Raw genomic sequence first — 17,455 nt, 5'->3', positions numbered from 1 at the left:
TATGCAAGACAGATTGTAAAAGAATCTTCAAAATCAAAGCAAAAGAGGCCAAAATATCCTGACTTTTGGTTCCTAACTAGGGGCAAATTCCAAAACAAAACATTTTCCATCATGCAACTTGACCATTGTTTTTGTTTGTTTGTTTGTTGTCATTAGATACATTTCTGCCGACTCCCCCAGAGCCACAGCAGACGTTATACAACTGTTTTAATGCACTTGGTTGTACATTTCATGATGAGTAAGCTAAACTTCATGTGTAAAACCAGTCGAGTGTCCCTTTCGGAAAAACAACAAAAGAAAAGCCCTCTAGCAAGGCATTTAAACAGCCGCTGCAGCTGAGGCATCCCGAGGCCGACAGAGTTCACCATGCAGAGACCAGATGGGAGGGCTTTACAGCATGACACAGGGCGTTGTAGAGAAAGACTGGATATGATGAGTGAGCATACTGTGGGCAACAGATGTTAAAAAGAGATGTAGCTCCCCTCTGCCTCAGCTGTGTTCCTGTCCTGATCTTCAAAGTCTAAATATTGGGGGTGGCGGGGGTCACACAGCATTCTTTTTATAGCTAATATAACGGGAGAGCTTGATAACGCCCCTCTTGGCCAGTGAATTTCTTACTGACATCGCATTATGATGACTGATGGATTTGACCTGTTTTGGAATAACAAACCCTGGACTAGAAACACATTTGTCTTCCTCAAGATGCTTGGAGTCTCTGGTGCAAGCCGCGTGTAATCTTCCACTCCCACAGACTTTAATCAAATCTGCTCCGTCCTAATCCCCCAACAACAATAATACCAGCAGCCAGGGGCTTGCAGAGGTGTGGGGGTGGATGGTTCACATATCCCGTGTCGACATCAGTTTTCTCTCACCCTGCTTCTTCCCTTCATGTTTGCCAATCGTTTGCTCTCTCCACCATGTGTGCATCAGGTGGAGTTGGATCAAGAGAAGGGGCTGGAGATGAGAAAGTGGGTTTTGTCAGGAATCCTGGCCAGTGAGGAGACCTACCTCAGCCACCTGGAGGCGCTACTGATAGTACGTCTAACTCATAACACACAAACAAAAAAAGTCTATTCTGAGCTCTTTAAGTGTAGTCAGAAAATTAGTTGAAATAAAAAAAATGGTTATAACTACAACAAAAACTGATATAGCATCTATTATGTTTGTTTAGTATTCCTCAAAACTCTTGTGCATTCTATATATTGTATATTGGTGTCATATATAAACTTATATATTTATATGTATTATATATTTAAATAATATACTATGTATAAAATTTTGAAGTACAAAAGTAAGTCTTCCTCTTAAAAAGAGATTTGAGTTGAAGACATTTGAATTGATAAACAGTACATTGCATGCCACAACCTTAGCCTCACTTGATCTTGTTTGTAGCTTATGGTGCCTATCTTTACTTAACTTAGTAAACAAACCATTGCTTCATATGTAACTGACGTTCACTTAGTTTCTGAATATATATAACATTTGATTGAGGATCAAATATTTCCTCTTACAAATTCAAAGTTGAATTCAACACGAATACTGTATAACACACTCTTGTTTTATGCTCTTTTATACTGACAGTTTTCTGACTTTCTGACTCTTGTGTGACTGTTACACTAGATTCTGGGAAATTCCATTGTTATGAAATGTTTTCTTTACACTCACGTGTCAAGTGAGATATATGACAAGAAGAAACACTCCCCTTCACAATTTTAAGCATTAAGGGGTTTTGTTGCTCCAGCCAAAAGTAGCTGACATTACCTAACGAAAGCTACATCAGCTCATTAAAGACCATTCAAACTGTGCTATAATTTAACCTCACCGGTAAAGGTTTTGTTAAAGGCCAGCTTAAAATCCTGATGACTTTTTTTCCCATAATGCCTATTCAGTTATTGTTTTCAAATATGTTCTGTTTGATTCTTTCTTTGTCCAGCCCATGAAGCCTCTGAAGGCGGCAGCCACGACTTCCCAACCGATGCTGACCGTCCAGCAGATAGAAACCATCTTCTTCAAAGTACCAGAGCTTCATGAGATCCACAAGGACTTCTATGATGCTCTGCTCCCCCGAGTGCAGGACTGGAGCAACCAGCAGTGTGTGGGCGACCTCTTCCAGAAACTGGTACGGAGATTATGTTCAAGTTTGGTTCAGCAGGGCCATCAAATACAAAAAACACTAGTTGAGTATGTGTAAGCTAAGGTTCTTCAAAAGCTAATTGAGTGCAGTCATGAGTGTGTCAAAACCATACAGAGTAATCTGGTAATACACTGACACTGGAAATCCATTTCACAAACATATATTTTGTTTAGGGTGGAATTATTTCAAGATATTATTTTGAAAGAAACCATGTCCTGACAGTGCTAAAGCCAAAGCAACAAAAACCTGTTTCACCGATTCTTTTAACTGACCTTGAACGCACCAGATTACTGTCAGGAAAGGTAAATCAAAAGTAAATGAGGACCTAAAGGAGCAATGGAATACAAATAATCTGATGAGCTGATTTGAGTGAAATGCTGTGATAATGGTTTCATTCTTCAAACTTTCCGCACTCGTTCAACTGTGTTATGAATGTTTAGTAACCACCCTGGGCTCAGTACAGAGAGGCAAACCCCTCAGCGGATTCTGAACCCTGATTTGGATCAGACGACCAAGCATCAAACAGCATCAAATTGCACGTTGGTTCTTCATCAAACAGACCAACATTAGTCAAAGTCGGTAACATTCAGAAACTAATTATAGCACTCCTTAAACATCATGCCTTGATCATTAATGGTCGTTAAAATAAGGGGAGATATTTCTGGGTAAAGAAAGGTGGGAGTCGGTGGCTGTTAGTAATGCTCCGTGGATCTTGCAGTGCACACATGAGTAGACTGCTTGGAGTCATCTCCCGGACAGATAAAAGCCTCGCTGCGCCACACGACAAGTAGTAAAGGAGAACAAAACGCTCCATAGGAGGTCGCTGAATAAGAGCTACCTCAGTGTTTGCTGTTGGACGGAGATGAAAACGCTCGTACGCTACATGGATGTATGTATAGACATGGGAGCCAACACTGTACTTTGCTGAATTGTATTAATTCCTTATGTATCACTATGCCAACTCATGCCTGAGGCTGAGCACAGCACACGGTGAGGTACCCAGTTACAATCAGGGATTAGTAAAAACCTATCTGTATTCTCTTTGTTCCCTGTAGGCCAGCCAGCTCGGAGTGTACCGGGCCTTTGTGGATAACTATAAGGTTGCTGTGGAGACGGCCGACAAGTGCTGCCAGGCAAACACTCAGTTTGCAGAGATATCTGAGGTATGTAATCACGCCACGCACAGCAGGCCTGCAGCAGGCAGAGTGTTTGATGTTGTACTGCTGCCCGGGACAAGGGATGACAGAGCAGTTTTCTGCAGTCGTCACAGCATAAGGAGCCAAGCAGCTCTTTATAGGGCTGCTGATCGTTTTAATTGCACTGTGGGACAGTTGCGCTGATTTAATGAGGGTATTTTTTTCCTCACCGTTCCCTCTGTTGTTATCTCTGCCAGAATCTCAAGGTCAAAAGCACAAAGGACTGCAAAGACCAGCCAGCTAAAAATTCACTGGAAAGTAAGTACTGAGTGAAATGAATGTCCGGCCTCCACATTAATCAATATATGCTTTAAGTAGCTGAGCTGTGACTTTGCCTGTTGATCTGACTTCTACTCCCCCACAGCTCTTCTCTACAAACCTGTGGACAGAGTGATGCGCAGCACACTTGTTCTGCATGTAAGTCGTTCTTCCTTAAAACAATCTGGAGCAATATCTCCTCCGTATCAAAGTTGTAGGTATTGAATTTGTCATCACTTGTTCTATTCCAGGACCTCCTGAAGCACACGCCCTCCAGCCACCCGGACTATCCACTGCTACTGGACGCCCTGCGCATCTCCCAGAATTTCCTGTCCAGTATTAATGAAGAGATCACACCGCGAAGGCAGTCCATGACTGTTAAGAAGGGAGAGGTCAGTGTGGCAAGCGACAGGTTACCTCATCACCCAAGAGCTTAAGTAATTAATTTAGGTGCTTTCAGACATTATCTGAAGGGGATGTAGGTGAGAACACAAACATCCAAACCAGTTCCTCTGGACATTTTCCAGAGTTTTTCCTGCCAGCCCCCAAGTCTAATGTCCGGAGAATGTTTGGTTGAGTGAGCCCATGTGAGAACACAGCAGGAAAATGTCTCCATGAATTTACAACGAGTGAGCGGGTGCGTATGCTCAAATTTTCAAATCAAAGGCAAAAATGTTTATTGTGAAATTACTGAAAACACAAAACTTTCGGGTATTTATAGCAATGGACAAATAGCAACTTGAACGTGAATGTCTGTAGCAGTTTTCAATCCAGCTAATATTTGTTGAGATACTTGGTATCCACAGAGTAATGCTGTAGCATTGTAAAGTGAAAGTTTAATAACACATTAGAATAGAAATGTTGGTTATATGGGCTTGAGTTTCACTACTAGTAAATTAAAAAACTACTAGTGTTCAGTATTTTAGAACACTTACATTTATTAAATTCCTTCATTCAGATGCAGTATTGCTTAATTCAGAATGTCGGCTCCTGTAATCCCCGTCGTGTCTTTACTATTGTCAGTAAAGACCTCGGGGAACAGGGTGTCTGGAAGCCGCACTAAAACAGTGTGTGTGTGTGTGTGTGTGTGTGTCAGTTTGCTGCTGACTCATCTGAGCCTGTTTGCTTCAGACGTGAAGGAAGTGGAGCGTAGAGGAAGCTCTATACAAACTGGTGTCGAGGGTCTCCGTGTCGCAAACCAGGAAAACCCATCGATTACCTCTGCGCACACTCCCATCCTTCCTTGCCGCAGTGTCAACACTGCTTCCCAAAAATGACCTGCTGGATGCTGTTTCAACTTCTGCCCAAACAGCCTTTTACACTGGGTGTGTCCCAACTAAACCATGCTTCCTGTCCCCTCCATCCCCCCCAGTGGCACGCATCTCAAGGCTCTGATTCAGATGACCCGGCTGAGGACTTCCTCTGTTTTTTCTGGGAACTGGCCCGACCCGCCAGGGTGGGATATTAAATCAAAGAAAGTTCTTGGGAACTTTCTTTTGTATATTGTTTGGGAAGTCTGAAATCCTTCAGGAAGATTGACAGATAACAAGGCAGCCAGTGACAATAAGGTTAAAGTAGGGGTTTGTTGTTGTGTGCGATCAGCTCGTGAGTAAACTTGCACACATTGTTGATCTTTGCACCAGAGCTGCCAGTAATTACCACGTCCATTTAAACCCACCAGTTTGTTTAGCTTCATCTCTTGTGCATGCCTCAGCGCTCAATATGCCATAGAGCATAAAAAACACAAGCTGATTCCAGTGGCAGGAGGGCGTGAGCACTGTGCGGCAGCTACTCTTGTTTTTCCATTGGATAATTGACTACTTGTGGTCTCGTCTGCAATACAAAACAATAAGCGGATATTACCCTGCCACCTCTTTTTCAAACCGGGACAGTACTGAACATGTTTGAGTGCCTCTCCAATACGCCTGCATCCGACCAGAGCTGAACCACAGCGTGTCGAAAACAGCAGAGGAAAACCGGGCTGCAGTGATTTCCTTGTTTTTGTCAGACTGTGGTTGGTGTGGGATGGCAGAGTCTCACATGGGCAGTGTCACTGTAAACAGCCTGAGTCCTGAGGTCAAAAAGACAGAGGGGGAATAAAGATGCGTGCTGCAACAGGAAGAGCTTGAGTCATCGCATCCAGCTCGAATCTCAGGTTGGACAGGTTACCAGCATCCCAGGCTGAAATCGGCAGAAAGCTGCAGCATTACATCATGGGGAAACTCTACTGCTGCTGGTTAAGAAAACATAGTGTTCACTTCCTGTCTGGTTTCGATTGCAGCATAGATGATTTATTGTTTTGTTTATTGTTTTTTTCTTCTATGAGTTAGGATAACTTTCATCCGACACCAATAGCATCAATACAGACTGTACTGTAACTCTGAGCATGTGCAAACATCAGCACAAAATCCTTGTTTGTGAACCCCATAATAGACCATTTTAAACTTAGCACCAGAGTAAAATCTGTAATTACATGCTGCTATCCCAGCAGCTGCTAGGATTGCATCTGTTTGCATCTGGTGCAGTAACAAAGTGTTTAAAATCACCTCTCGCTCACAACATGATTTTTTTTTCTCTTTCCTGTGGGCAGAACCGTCAGCTGCTGAGGGATCGCTTCATGGTGGAGCTGGTGGAAGGTTCCAGGAAACTCCGTCACGTCTTCCTCTTCACCGACCTGCTGCTCTGCACCAAGCTGAAGAAACAGGCGGCAGGGTGAGTCTGGGTCAGCGTCCAGCCGGAAGTTAGAGACGGAGGCTTGTGACCCTGAGGAACTACCGGTTTAGAGCCTAGGTTCACTGGAGAATGAGCCTCACGTAACCCAATCAGACATTACACGTGTTAATAGAACAGTCTGCAGGTTTTTTATCTGACTTAGTAGGTTTGTGCTAATGGTTTCATACTGATTAACAAAAAAAGCAGGAAGATATTGTACAAAATTAGACATATAATCTTTATAATAACCTCTTGTCCTCTAACAGGAAAGGTCAACAGTATGACTGTAAGTGGTACATCCCACTGAATGACCTGACCTTCCAGACCCTCGAGGACTGTGAGTCCACCCCCATCCCTTTGGTCCAGGACGAGGAGATTGACGCGATGAAGATTAGAATCTCCCAGATCAAGAATGAGATCCAAAGAGAAAAGGTGAGGATACATAGAGAGTGAACACACCTATATAAACTCCAAAACAGGGTTAGGGTTAGGGTTAACTAGGAAAACAAGATAGCATTTAACAAGCTGTTTGATTCATTAGTTTATAGGTGATGTACAGGAACACCCCAACAATGACCAAGTTTGAAGACAAACTCAAATAAAACGAGGAACCTCCAGATTAGCATGTGAATAGAACACAGAGTGCAGACAGCAGGCCCTGTATTCACAGAACCATGTCCCTGTTTGTCTGTAGAGAACCACCAAGGGGCCCAAAGCCATCGAGCGCTTCAGGAAGAAGTTATCAGAGCAAGAGTCTCTGCTGCTGCTCATGTCTCCCAACATGGCGTTCAGAGTGGCCAACAGGAACGGAAAGGTGGGTGACAAAGAAGTGATTGACATGATGAAACATTTGACCTGGAGTACTTTCTTAACCTTTCATGTAAAGTACAGTTTGAGATATTTTGTATTATCAGAGACCAACTCTTCATTTTGCCCTCTGCTGCCCTCCGCTGTTGATGGCACGAAAATACAGCATGAGAACACAACAAAATATTCGATCATTTCTTCCAGGGTTTCACATTTCTGATCTCATCTGATTACGAGCGGGCTGAATGGAGGGAGATTGTCCGTGAGCAGCAGAAGAAATGTGAGCTTTATTTCTAATGTTATTACGGCAGGATTGTTATTACATAAGTTGTCATGACATTGTTGTTGGTGCTGCCAGTAAACGTTGACTTTGTCCTGCAGGTTTTAAAAGCTTCTCTCTGACGTCTCTGGAGCTGCAGATGCTCACCAACTCGTGTGTGAAGCTCCAGACTGTTCACACCATTCCAATGACTGTGAATAAAGAAGGTATGATTCACTTAAGCCACTGCATGTTTCAGAATGTAACACACCCTGCAGTTTTGGATGTCATCTCAGCCTGAATTCTCCTCTTCACAGACGACGAGTCTTCTGGTTTATACGGCTTCTTGAATGTCATCGTCCACTCTGCATCAGGCCTCAAACAGAGCTTAAGTAAGTGGCTTTTTTTTATACCAGAAATCACATCACCGGTAATTCTAAAGGTTACACGTGGTGTCACATCATCCGTTATCCTCCCTCCCCCCCCCCCCTACTCTCTCTCCCCCCTCTCCCCTCTCCCCTGCGGCTGTCAGCTGGGAGGGCAGCTGCAGGGGAACAAGTGGGATTAGCCAGGAACACTGTGTAAAAGCCTCCTCAAATATGTCTTTGGCAAATCACCGCCTGCTAACACAAAGGCTGGCCAGGCAGTTGTCAGTGGCATGTTTCGACCAACAAAGACTATACTCCTCTTGATATTCCTTGATATACTCCAACAGCTCCAGTAGACTTGTTATGACACGAGAGGGAAATATCTGGTAAAACTCCAAAGTCAACATAAGGTTTCAGTGATAGAGCCCTTAAACACTTTTTGGTCTCGGTATGACTCAACCCGGTGACTAACGTGGATCCTTAAGTTTCATTCTGATTCAACTTTTAAAAAGATGAATTCTTCTGCCCATTAGACCTCTACTGCTCCCTGGAGGTGGATTCTTTTGGCTACTTTGTCAACAAAGCCAAAACCCGAGTGCACAGAGACTCGACAGAGCCCAACTGGAACGAGGTGAGAGTGCAAACCAGAGTGGAGGAGGTGCGACTGAGGTCATATCCACCTTGAGTAACGGCTGCTCTTTCAATAAACAGCATAAGACATGATTATTTTGTTATTATTGTGATAAAGCTCATCAGTTTTGGAAAAAGGCTGTGCATGCTCAGGAAACTGAGGACCGGATAAAGTACATGTTGTAACACTATGATGAAACCTACAATAACAACAATACTGTGGCTTTGCTCTGTTTCTGTGCAAAGGAGTTTGAGATCGAACTGGAGGGCTCTCAGACTCTGAGACTGCTCTGTTACGAGAAGTGCTGCAACAAGACCAGGCTGAGCAAAGAAGAAGCAGAGATCACAGACAAGATCATGGTCAAAGGACAGATAAAGGTACGGATGAGGGACCGCCACTTCTTTGTATTATGTGAAATAACCAGATGATTGTGGTTTGAAGACACTTCCCGACGGCCTGTTGATTTCTGACAACCAAACCAATATCAATATTTGAGAGCTTTAAAACTTCTATTACAAAATTTCTAAACATTCCTGCATGATATATTATATATTTGGCAATTTCGATGTGGATCACTGGACTTACACATCACACTATCTTACTTATTTCGCTAAAGCAGAAAACCACACTAGAAATCAATGTTTACAGATTTAATGTGACCTGAAATCCATTTGGTTCCACGGACACGACAGCAGTCGTGGCCCATGTGGAGTGATTGATGCCTCTTATTGATGCCAGAACCTCGTCAGTGGCGTCTTATCTGCTCGGCTGACCACAATACCTTTTTTTTGTCTAACCCTGCTCAGTGGGGCCCTTTCTCTGTACAAAAGAAGGGAGCAGGGCTTGACCCCTGACATGCTGCTGTGACAGAGGGCAGATTAGACTGTGGGTTGAGTAAATGTAGCTGCTCGCTCTGACTATGACAGAGGGACAGAGCCACAGCAGATCACTCTTTGATCAGCCAGTGAAGGGATTTCCCCGCTGGACAGGTGGATCAAAACACTGCTCAGTCTTAGAGGAGAAAGTAACAGCCTGCAGATAGGACAACTGTCAGGTATCTAACAAAAACTTCATTGACATTTATTGTCAGGTGGAGCTATCTGCTTTCAGACACTTTTTGAGACAAATGTTTTTCTTGGTCATTTTTCTTCCCACACGTGGAGGGTTAGGGACAGAGGATGTCACACCTTGTATATTGTTTACCTCCATGAGGCAAATTGTGACCTAGGCCATTCAAATACAATCTGATGGATTGATTGAAATGGAATTAATGGGCTCATAGGTCAGAATGACAAATCTAAAAAGTATAAAATTTCAAAGAATTTCTAATTTTAATTGTGTAAAATATAGTTTGAATCTGTAGTATATTATATAAAAAAACAATTCATAAAATTGATAGCAAAAACAAGAAAATACCCTAAAATTAATTATGAGTTGAGTATCTAACTATATCTAAATGTATAATAATATTAGAAAATGTAAGAAAATTGAAGTTAATGTTGGTACATTAAGAGATGTTTCAGTTCCGATAAGATGAAATTAATTATTACTTTATTCAACATTGATTATTTTAACAGATAATAGCCACTAGATTAAAACAAACTAAAAGAAAATATTTCTTTAATATGATTGAGAGTCATTGGGAAAGGTAACACTTCATAAGTGCCATAAAACATGGCTATTATATAGTTAAAAATTGTTGCAAATATGGGAAAGACGACACACATACTAGTTGTGATCGGTAATTGGCCCTCAGAGGCTCCTGTTCAGGCTGCCTGAGGCAGAGCTGCCAGCCAGTGGCAGGCGTGAGCACGTTAGTAATGAGGGTAGGAGGAGATTCTCTGGAGTTAATCTCCCAAATCCATCTGTAAAGTAGAACAACACAGAGGCAGCGTGGTTGGCAGACTCCACGGCTTTGTTCCTTCTCTGACTCCCACTGGAACGAGTAGATTCGGGGTCTTAACGATGTCCGAGACAACAAGATGAGGCAAAACGTTTTGTGCCCTTTCAGCATCAGTGGAGTTCGTCCGGAGTCTTCTTCAAAGCAAAGGGATTAATGGCTCGTTGTTCAGCGGAGAAAGACCTGCTGCTGCTACTGCTGCTGCTGTTAGGCCAATGGTTTAGAAAATCGTGATATCTGAGGAACAGCACTGGCTACTTCAGTTTGTAGTTGTCGTTAACATATAAGAGCTGAGAGAGACTCATGCCAGAGAGGATGAGTGAGAGTAATCCTAATGAGGAGGAGAGTGTGGATCAGGCCAGCAACAGTCTGGAGGGAGAGGAGGGAGACACGGCTTCAAGGAAACCCCCGACTACAGGGGCCCGTCTGTGGGACAGAGTCCGCAGCAGTCTGCTCAGACCAAAGGTAAAGACAGGCTGTGAGCTGTGGACACGTGTGACCTGGATGTTCATGTAGAGGGGCTGCATTTGAGGATACATTTCTTTTTACCTTTCCATTTGCTTCTGATCTTTAAAACCCCTTTTTGAGGTTGACAGTGTTATATTTATGTTGGGATTTATCACTTTCAAGATTCAGACACTAGCATTGTGCCACTTGGGATTCCTTTTGATCTTTTATAAAGTATTGTGTAAGAAAATAGATTTTCTAACTCAAGGATTATCTGAAAAGAGATTTGGTGGTTTCTTGGGTGGATGAACATCTGCCATGTTGGACGGGCACAGTGATTAGCAGCAGGGACACGTGTAATCACACAAGTGAAGGTTGGCAGTTTGGTATTAGTCAGATGACTGAAATAGATCAGTGGCATGAGTCAATGCTACCTACCATATGTTTATGTTTATGTGAAGTAACTTGAGCAGGTAATACTCACATTTACCTGCTTAATTGCCTGTATATAAGTAAATTCAACTCAATTCATGTTTAAATAATAACAGTGCTCGTGTCAGTTTAAAGCTGATATTGTAAAATCTTTCCTGGTTTTTGATTCTGAAGAAAATCTAAATCATTTAATTAATTCGAAAAATATATAATAAAATGTGACTTTTGTTTTATTTTCAGCTGGATCCTCAGACACTGCAAAATAAAGACTGGCAGAGGACAGTCATCGCCATGAATGGGGTAAGTGTTTAAACCAACCCAGGGAAAAGAGATGGGACCAACAAGAGTGTTGTAGTTGGTTGAATGGGAATGCCACATTCAAATTGTTATTTCATTAAGAAAGGCAAAAAAGAAGCATGTCTATCTTGAAATATATGTGCTAAAATATGCTCTTTGGAACAGGGGTAATAAATATAAAAAAACTAAAAATGTAAAGCCTTTATTAGTGTGGTAAATGTATGGCAAAGATTTTTTTTAAATAAAATATAAATACAGTAGATATGCACCACATTAAGAACACCTTAAGCACGTATCCTCAAAAATCAATTTAGAAAAACAAATCAAGTTATAAGAAAGGAGAATATTCAACTTCTTCACTAAGACCAGGATTTAAGTCAGTAAAACAGTTTCTCGTTGCCTGAGGTGTGTGAGCCTACCGCCCCCTTCCAAGAACTAGTGACTGTTATTACTCACTATTAATTTGTTTGTCAGAACAGTCTAAAGTAATCTCACAACTTTTTAAGTCCAGATTTAACCATGTAGTGGTTTCTGATATACTGTAGACCTGGTCTGTCGTGGTCTGTCTGGAAGAGGAACAGTGACATTTCCCTTCTTTCTGTTCTGCCGATCAAGTCAAGGTTCCACACATCTGGATTTGATTGTTGAGCAGCCTTAAGACTTTAAATATAATATCTAATACTTTTCTACATTTGTGACAAAAATGGAGACTCAACAACTACAAATATCCCCATTGATTTTTCCATTAACTTTCCTCCCAATTACACATTGTAGTCAGAAACTGAAAATCAGTAATAAAAGATCTGTTGGGTAAAAAGGTGCTTTGATTAGAGAGACGTACAGTAAATGGAAACGTGAAGTAACAGAAAATAACACATTCTTCCTCTTCCTCAATGATAAATAAATAGTTTCCTCTTCAGCTTTATTAAGATGTATTTATTACTCTGGGGTGTTTCTGCTTCTCCTTTGCTAATGTTGGGAACATTTCCATAACTGTTGCTGTGAAAATTACTTTATTAAGTTTGTCAACTTCTCTGTACTTGTGCTATTGTTACAATATGTTTTAACATTCAACAATATATAAATGCAAAGGAATCATAGGTTAGCTTTAATATTTGGAAGGCGAGTCAATGTGAACAAGGGTTGTCAAGGATTTGAATTGAACAATTAATTCAGGACTTAAATGTTTTAAAATAGATGTTTTTTTCACCTTTGGCCGAGGCAGCTTTCTGCATGTGTCTCTTGCCGTCTCTCAGTCTCACAATCTGCTTTTAGTGTGACACAGAACAACTCAGAAGTACTGACACTCTTAGACCTTTCTTTTTAAGTGTTGTCTCTGAGCTTCTGTACAGCCTGTGGGTTCTCAGTATAAACACTCTGAGAGCTCTGAAAGTCATTGCAGTACCTTGAATTTGAGTGACTTGGGTCTGGAATGTCATTAAACATGACCTGTTAACTTGTTTCAGATGGAGGTGAAGCTTTCGATGAAGTTCGCCAGCAGAGAGTTCAGTTTGAAGAGGATGCCTTCACGGAAACAATCGGGTGTCTTTGGAGTAAAGATCAACGTAGTAACTAAGTGAGTTATTAACATGTGCTTGGTGATATTTTATATCACTATTTTATTTGTCTTTTTCTCATAATGTTTAAGCTTTCAGTGACTCAGCGTATAAATACTGCTCCATCTTGTTGAAAACTTACTTTGGTCTAAAAGCCACAGATGACATCCTAACTTGTTATAGTGGGAAACTAGTGTTACTAACAACATTAGCATAGTTCTGTTCTATTTGAGTGTCCCGTTGTAGCAGTGTGAAAGTAAACCAGCATGTATATTAATAGGAGCCTGAAACTATTAATATTTCTGCTCATTATACTGGCAAAATTTCCAAATCTTTTTTTGTGTAGAGGGCCCATTGACACTGCTACTAACTAAAGAATTACTAACTGAGCTGTGAAGTTGTCATTCTGACTCTGGTGTGTTCATGTGATTTAAAGTTGGACTGTGGACAAAACATTGCCACTGTAAACAAAATGTGTTTTCTTGTGTGTTTGGGGCATTTAAACATCACAAACAGCAACAAAAAACAGGCATACTGTACAAATACCGGTAATTGAAAATGTTCATGTTCAATTTCAAAACGTCTGTATTATCTAAACAGGGGTGTTGGGGGTGCTATAGAGATTGACATGCAATTTACATTTCAAGCTACTATTTAAAGTTTGTTTGAAGTTTAAATTATGTTAATTGGTTTATAAGTGATGTCGTCCACAACTCCGGTACCGGCCTTTCGCACCGACTTTCCAATTTCTTGTTCAGACTTGAGATGGCGTTCATGGGAATTGTCCAGCTGAGAACTAATTTATCTGTTTATTCTGACACAACATCAACGCACAATAACACTGACTGCAAACAATTGGCTGCATGGAAAATATCCTGAGTTGACATGGCACTGGCTACTCCTATTGTATTTTATGGTTTCCTGTTCATAGTCACCTTGGCGTCTTGTGTTTAAAGCACTTATAAGGATCATGTGTATTTCTAATTGTCCCATTTATATCCTGTTGCTGTGTGACTTTGTCCTCCCTAGGCGAGAGCGCTCTAAGGTTCCCCTCATTGTGAGACAGTGTGTAGAGGAGATTGAGCGACGAGGGATGGACGAGGTGGGAATCTACCGAGTGTCCGGCGTCGCCACCGACATCCAGGCGCTAAAGGCTGCATTTGATTCAAGTGAGTATTGGGAATGAAGAGGTGATCCACATGTACACAACACTAAAGATAGAGCCCAGAACTACTTTAAGTGTTATATGGTATTCAGTGACTGTCTCATCTGCTGCACAGACAACAGAGACGTGTCGGTCATGATGAGGGAGATGGACGTAAACGCCATCGCTGGAACACTGAAGCTGTATTTCCGAGAGCTGCCCGAGCCTCTATTCACAGATGAGCTGTATCCCAACTTCGCCGGAGGCATCGGTCAGTTACCGGTTCTTTATTTTCCTGTCATTTTAGAAGATTTAAGAGAAAATAAATACAGTTGCAAATTTGGACACCAGACCAATCATGTGTTATTTTGCTTTGCAGCTCTGTCTGACAGTGTGGCCAAGGAGAGCTGCATGCTCAACCTGCTGCTGTCTCTCCCAGAGACCAATCTGGTCACATTCCTCTTCCTGCTCGATCACCTGAAAAGGTAAACAACAACAAGGAGCTTGTGTTTATATTTGTTTGTTTGTTATGACCAGGATTGTGCAAAATTTACTATTAAAGATTTCAATGAAATTTTGAGGAGGGGTTGGATATGTCCCAAAGTAGAAGTCATTCAATTGTGTGGAAGATCCAGGATTTTTGTTCATTTTCTTTTACATTGATATATATATATATATATATATATATATATATATATATATATATATATATATATATATAGTTTTTGCATAATCCTGCTAACTAACAAACAACTAACAATCAAACACAGAGGAAAACATAACCTGCTCGCCAGAGGTATCCACTGTGCATTGGACTGCACATCTACTACTGACCATGAAAACAATCAGCTATAAATGACTTGCATCGTGTTGAGTATCTATGGGTAATTTCTCATTCTGCTGTTACAGGGTGACTGACAACGAAATCATCAACAAGATGTCTTTGCACAACCTGGCCACAGTTTTTGGTCCCACTTTGCTTCGGCCCTCCGAAAAAGACAGCAAGATCTCACTCAGCTCACAACCCATCTCCATGAACGACAGCTGGTCTCTGGAGGTCATGGCTCAGGTAAAACTAGTTGTGTAATAGAAGAAAGTGCTGTACATAGATGCTCTGTATTAATTGTATTAATGCGCATGTGAATGAGTGAATTCCTGTAAAAACTGAACTGTAAAGGACTTTAAGAGGTCGTCAAGAGTAGAAAAGCTTAGAAAAAAACTTACCTGTGAGGGTCTGACAACGTCTTATTTGTCTCCGCAGGTTCAAGTCCTACTCTACTTCCTGCAGCTGGAGGGCATTCCAACACCAGACAGCAAACGTCAAAGCCTTCTATTCTCTACTGAAGTATAACAGCACCTTCATGCACTTGTCTGTGAACATCCTGCTCAGAGGATAAAAAGTCAGCTGCTTTTTTGAACTGGATGCTGCCGAGCAGCAGGGCTGGATGCTTCACTGAGAAGAATGCTTAATTTAGCCACCAGGGGGAGCCAGCGACACATTATTGACTGGAAACAGCCACTCCCACTAAAGTCATGTCTTCTGGAGATGCAGTGAGCATGTCCACTCACAAACTTACCTGCTGCCTCAGTAAAAGACATCCCTTAATGATGTATGGACAATATATAAATATATCATTATTTTTTAATTTAATTTAAATTCCAAAAAGCATTAGATGCTTTACTTTATACTTCCCCAGCGTTCTGTTACGTTCCAGTTAGCTCCATGTTCACAGAGGGTTTTTCTGCTGTTGTTGGATTTGTTCAGATATATTTCTGTGGATGTGTGATGGATGAATGGACACATATTTGTCATGTCTATCTATCTTTATTTTTTCCCCAGAAATGTCTCACTTGGTTAAAAGCTCACCTGTGCCAATGTTTCCCTGCTGAGGACAAATCGAACATTTCAGTTGCCCCGATGTTTACACTCTTTTAATTTTGTACAGATTTTAATAATATGAGACTGAAAACTAGTTATTCCACAGCAACATGCAGGCATGTTGACCAAACCATTTGAACGTTTTTTCCCCCTTTGCTATAGATATTTGTATAGTGTCCTTATTCTGTTTGCAGGCTCTTCTGGTGGTGTCGGAGCCTGTTATTTCTTTTAATGTTAGTTATGAGTGTTTTTTTTGAAGGTGGTACAGAGAAGTGAAAGGCTAATAATTCCAGGAAAAGGCAAGGTTTAGTCCTTTCACCCATGGAATGTATACTGTGCTGTGCATAATTTTCACTTTGCATTTGTCTTTTGTCCAAATTTCATCTGCTTTGTGTGCACAACATTTTTAGTCTCAAGTTAGTTTGATTTATTCAGCTCCAGTTACTTTATGTGTGTCGCTTTCTGTGTTCATTGTATGTTATCCACTACCTTAATGGGACACGCTGCTGTAGAGTGGAGAGCACCTGGAGACTGAAATACCAATCGTTCCCTGTAGTAGGAGCCGTGAAGCACAGTGGTTCACTCATATCCAAATCCTCCTGAGTTTCTAACCGGTTTATCATCCACATACATAGCCTACAGTTGTATTATTTTCAATCCTCTGTGGAAATGTGCTGTATGATCACAAGTTATACTCTTGATAGCACAAACTATAACCTTCAATGCTTGTGATTCATGTAAAATAAGCAATAAGTCTTAGTGATCCATAGAGTGAGCAATGGCCAGGGTGTCATGTATGTATGTATGTATGATTTATGTAAATAAAAACTTGATAACATCATGTTTGCATTGTGTTCTTTCTCAGTATTTATTAAACATTCATCCTTGACCTAACTCTACTTTAATTTGTCTCATTAGGCTCAGCAATGTCCTCTTTTATAAATCCCCTCTATTAAACTGACTTTAACTGCCAGGTAGGAGCGCTCCATTTGGACTTTGGGGGCCTCAGGCAAAAGGGTCCTGGGGGGGGGCCCTACATCAATTAAAATGTAACAGCCCAGTACTCCCTCAAAGAAACACGCGAAACAAAGCCGCATCATTCTAATCTTTCAAATGATTCTTTCATTATCAAAATTACAAAGCACACCCTCTGCACACTCATAAATGATTGTTAAGTCTTTTAGGTTGAAGTTGAATCCCCACCACCATCTGAGGAGCATCATACACGCATTTAGATGTTCTAGTCTTCAAACAAAACTTTATGATTATAGAGCTTTTGGCTGCAAGCTAGTGGAACGGGGCGGTGTCGCAATGCTGTCTCCTGTTCATAACCAAACTTTTAAGTATTCAAGGACTTTCTCACAAAATTCTCATTGCTGGGGATAGAGTAACGTAGTTAGGTGTTTTCGGTGGGGCCCTCTCAGCTAAGGGTCCC

The 17,455-nt window shown here is 41.3% G+C and overlaps 1 protein-coding gene across 1 annotated transcript in view; it reads left to right on the top strand.

The window, feature by feature from the left end:
• Positions 1 to 16,861, top strand: part of si:dkey-91m11.5 (PH_BCR_vertebrate and RhoGAP_Bcr domain-containing protein) — a 32,120-nt gene extending 15,259 nt beyond the window's left edge. Inside the window, exons 3-23 of the mRNA XM_061071192.1 lie at positions 931 to 1,035; positions 1,934 to 2,119; positions 3,190 to 3,297; positions 3,528 to 3,588; positions 3,695 to 3,747; positions 3,840 to 3,980; positions 6,179 to 6,300; positions 6,567 to 6,732; positions 6,995 to 7,114; positions 7,312 to 7,387; positions 7,489 to 7,593; positions 7,684 to 7,758; positions 8,268 to 8,365; positions 8,611 to 8,742; positions 11,385 to 11,444; positions 12,908 to 13,017; positions 14,027 to 14,166; positions 14,278 to 14,412; positions 14,521 to 14,626; positions 15,051 to 15,210; positions 15,403 to 16,861. Coding sequence (XP_060927175.1) covers positions 931 to 1,035; positions 1,934 to 2,119; positions 3,190 to 3,297; positions 3,528 to 3,588; positions 3,695 to 3,747; positions 3,840 to 3,980; positions 6,179 to 6,300; positions 6,567 to 6,732; positions 6,995 to 7,114; positions 7,312 to 7,387; positions 7,489 to 7,593; positions 7,684 to 7,758; positions 8,268 to 8,365; positions 8,611 to 8,742; positions 11,385 to 11,444; positions 12,908 to 13,017; positions 14,027 to 14,166; positions 14,278 to 14,412; positions 14,521 to 14,626; positions 15,051 to 15,210; positions 15,403 to 15,492 — 2,349 coding nt within the window. The 3' untranslated portion in view covers positions 15,493 to 16,861. The remainder of the gene's footprint in view (positions 1 to 930; positions 1,036 to 1,933; positions 2,120 to 3,189; positions 3,298 to 3,527; positions 3,589 to 3,694; positions 3,748 to 3,839; positions 3,981 to 6,178; positions 6,301 to 6,566; positions 6,733 to 6,994; positions 7,115 to 7,311; positions 7,388 to 7,488; positions 7,594 to 7,683; positions 7,759 to 8,267; positions 8,366 to 8,610; positions 8,743 to 11,384; positions 11,445 to 12,907; positions 13,018 to 14,026; positions 14,167 to 14,277; positions 14,413 to 14,520; positions 14,627 to 15,050; positions 15,211 to 15,402) is intronic.
• The last annotated feature ends 594 nt before the right edge of the window (positions 16,862 to 17,455 follow it).

This window comes from Limanda limanda, chromosome 5, assembly GCF_963576545.1.
Source record: "Limanda limanda chromosome 5, fLimLim1.1, whole genome shotgun sequence".
In the NCBI taxonomy this organism is placed as follows: Eukaryota; Metazoa; Chordata; class Actinopteri; order Pleuronectiformes; family Pleuronectidae; genus Limanda; species Limanda limanda.
This window is presented reverse-complemented; position numbering and strand designations above follow the sequence as displayed.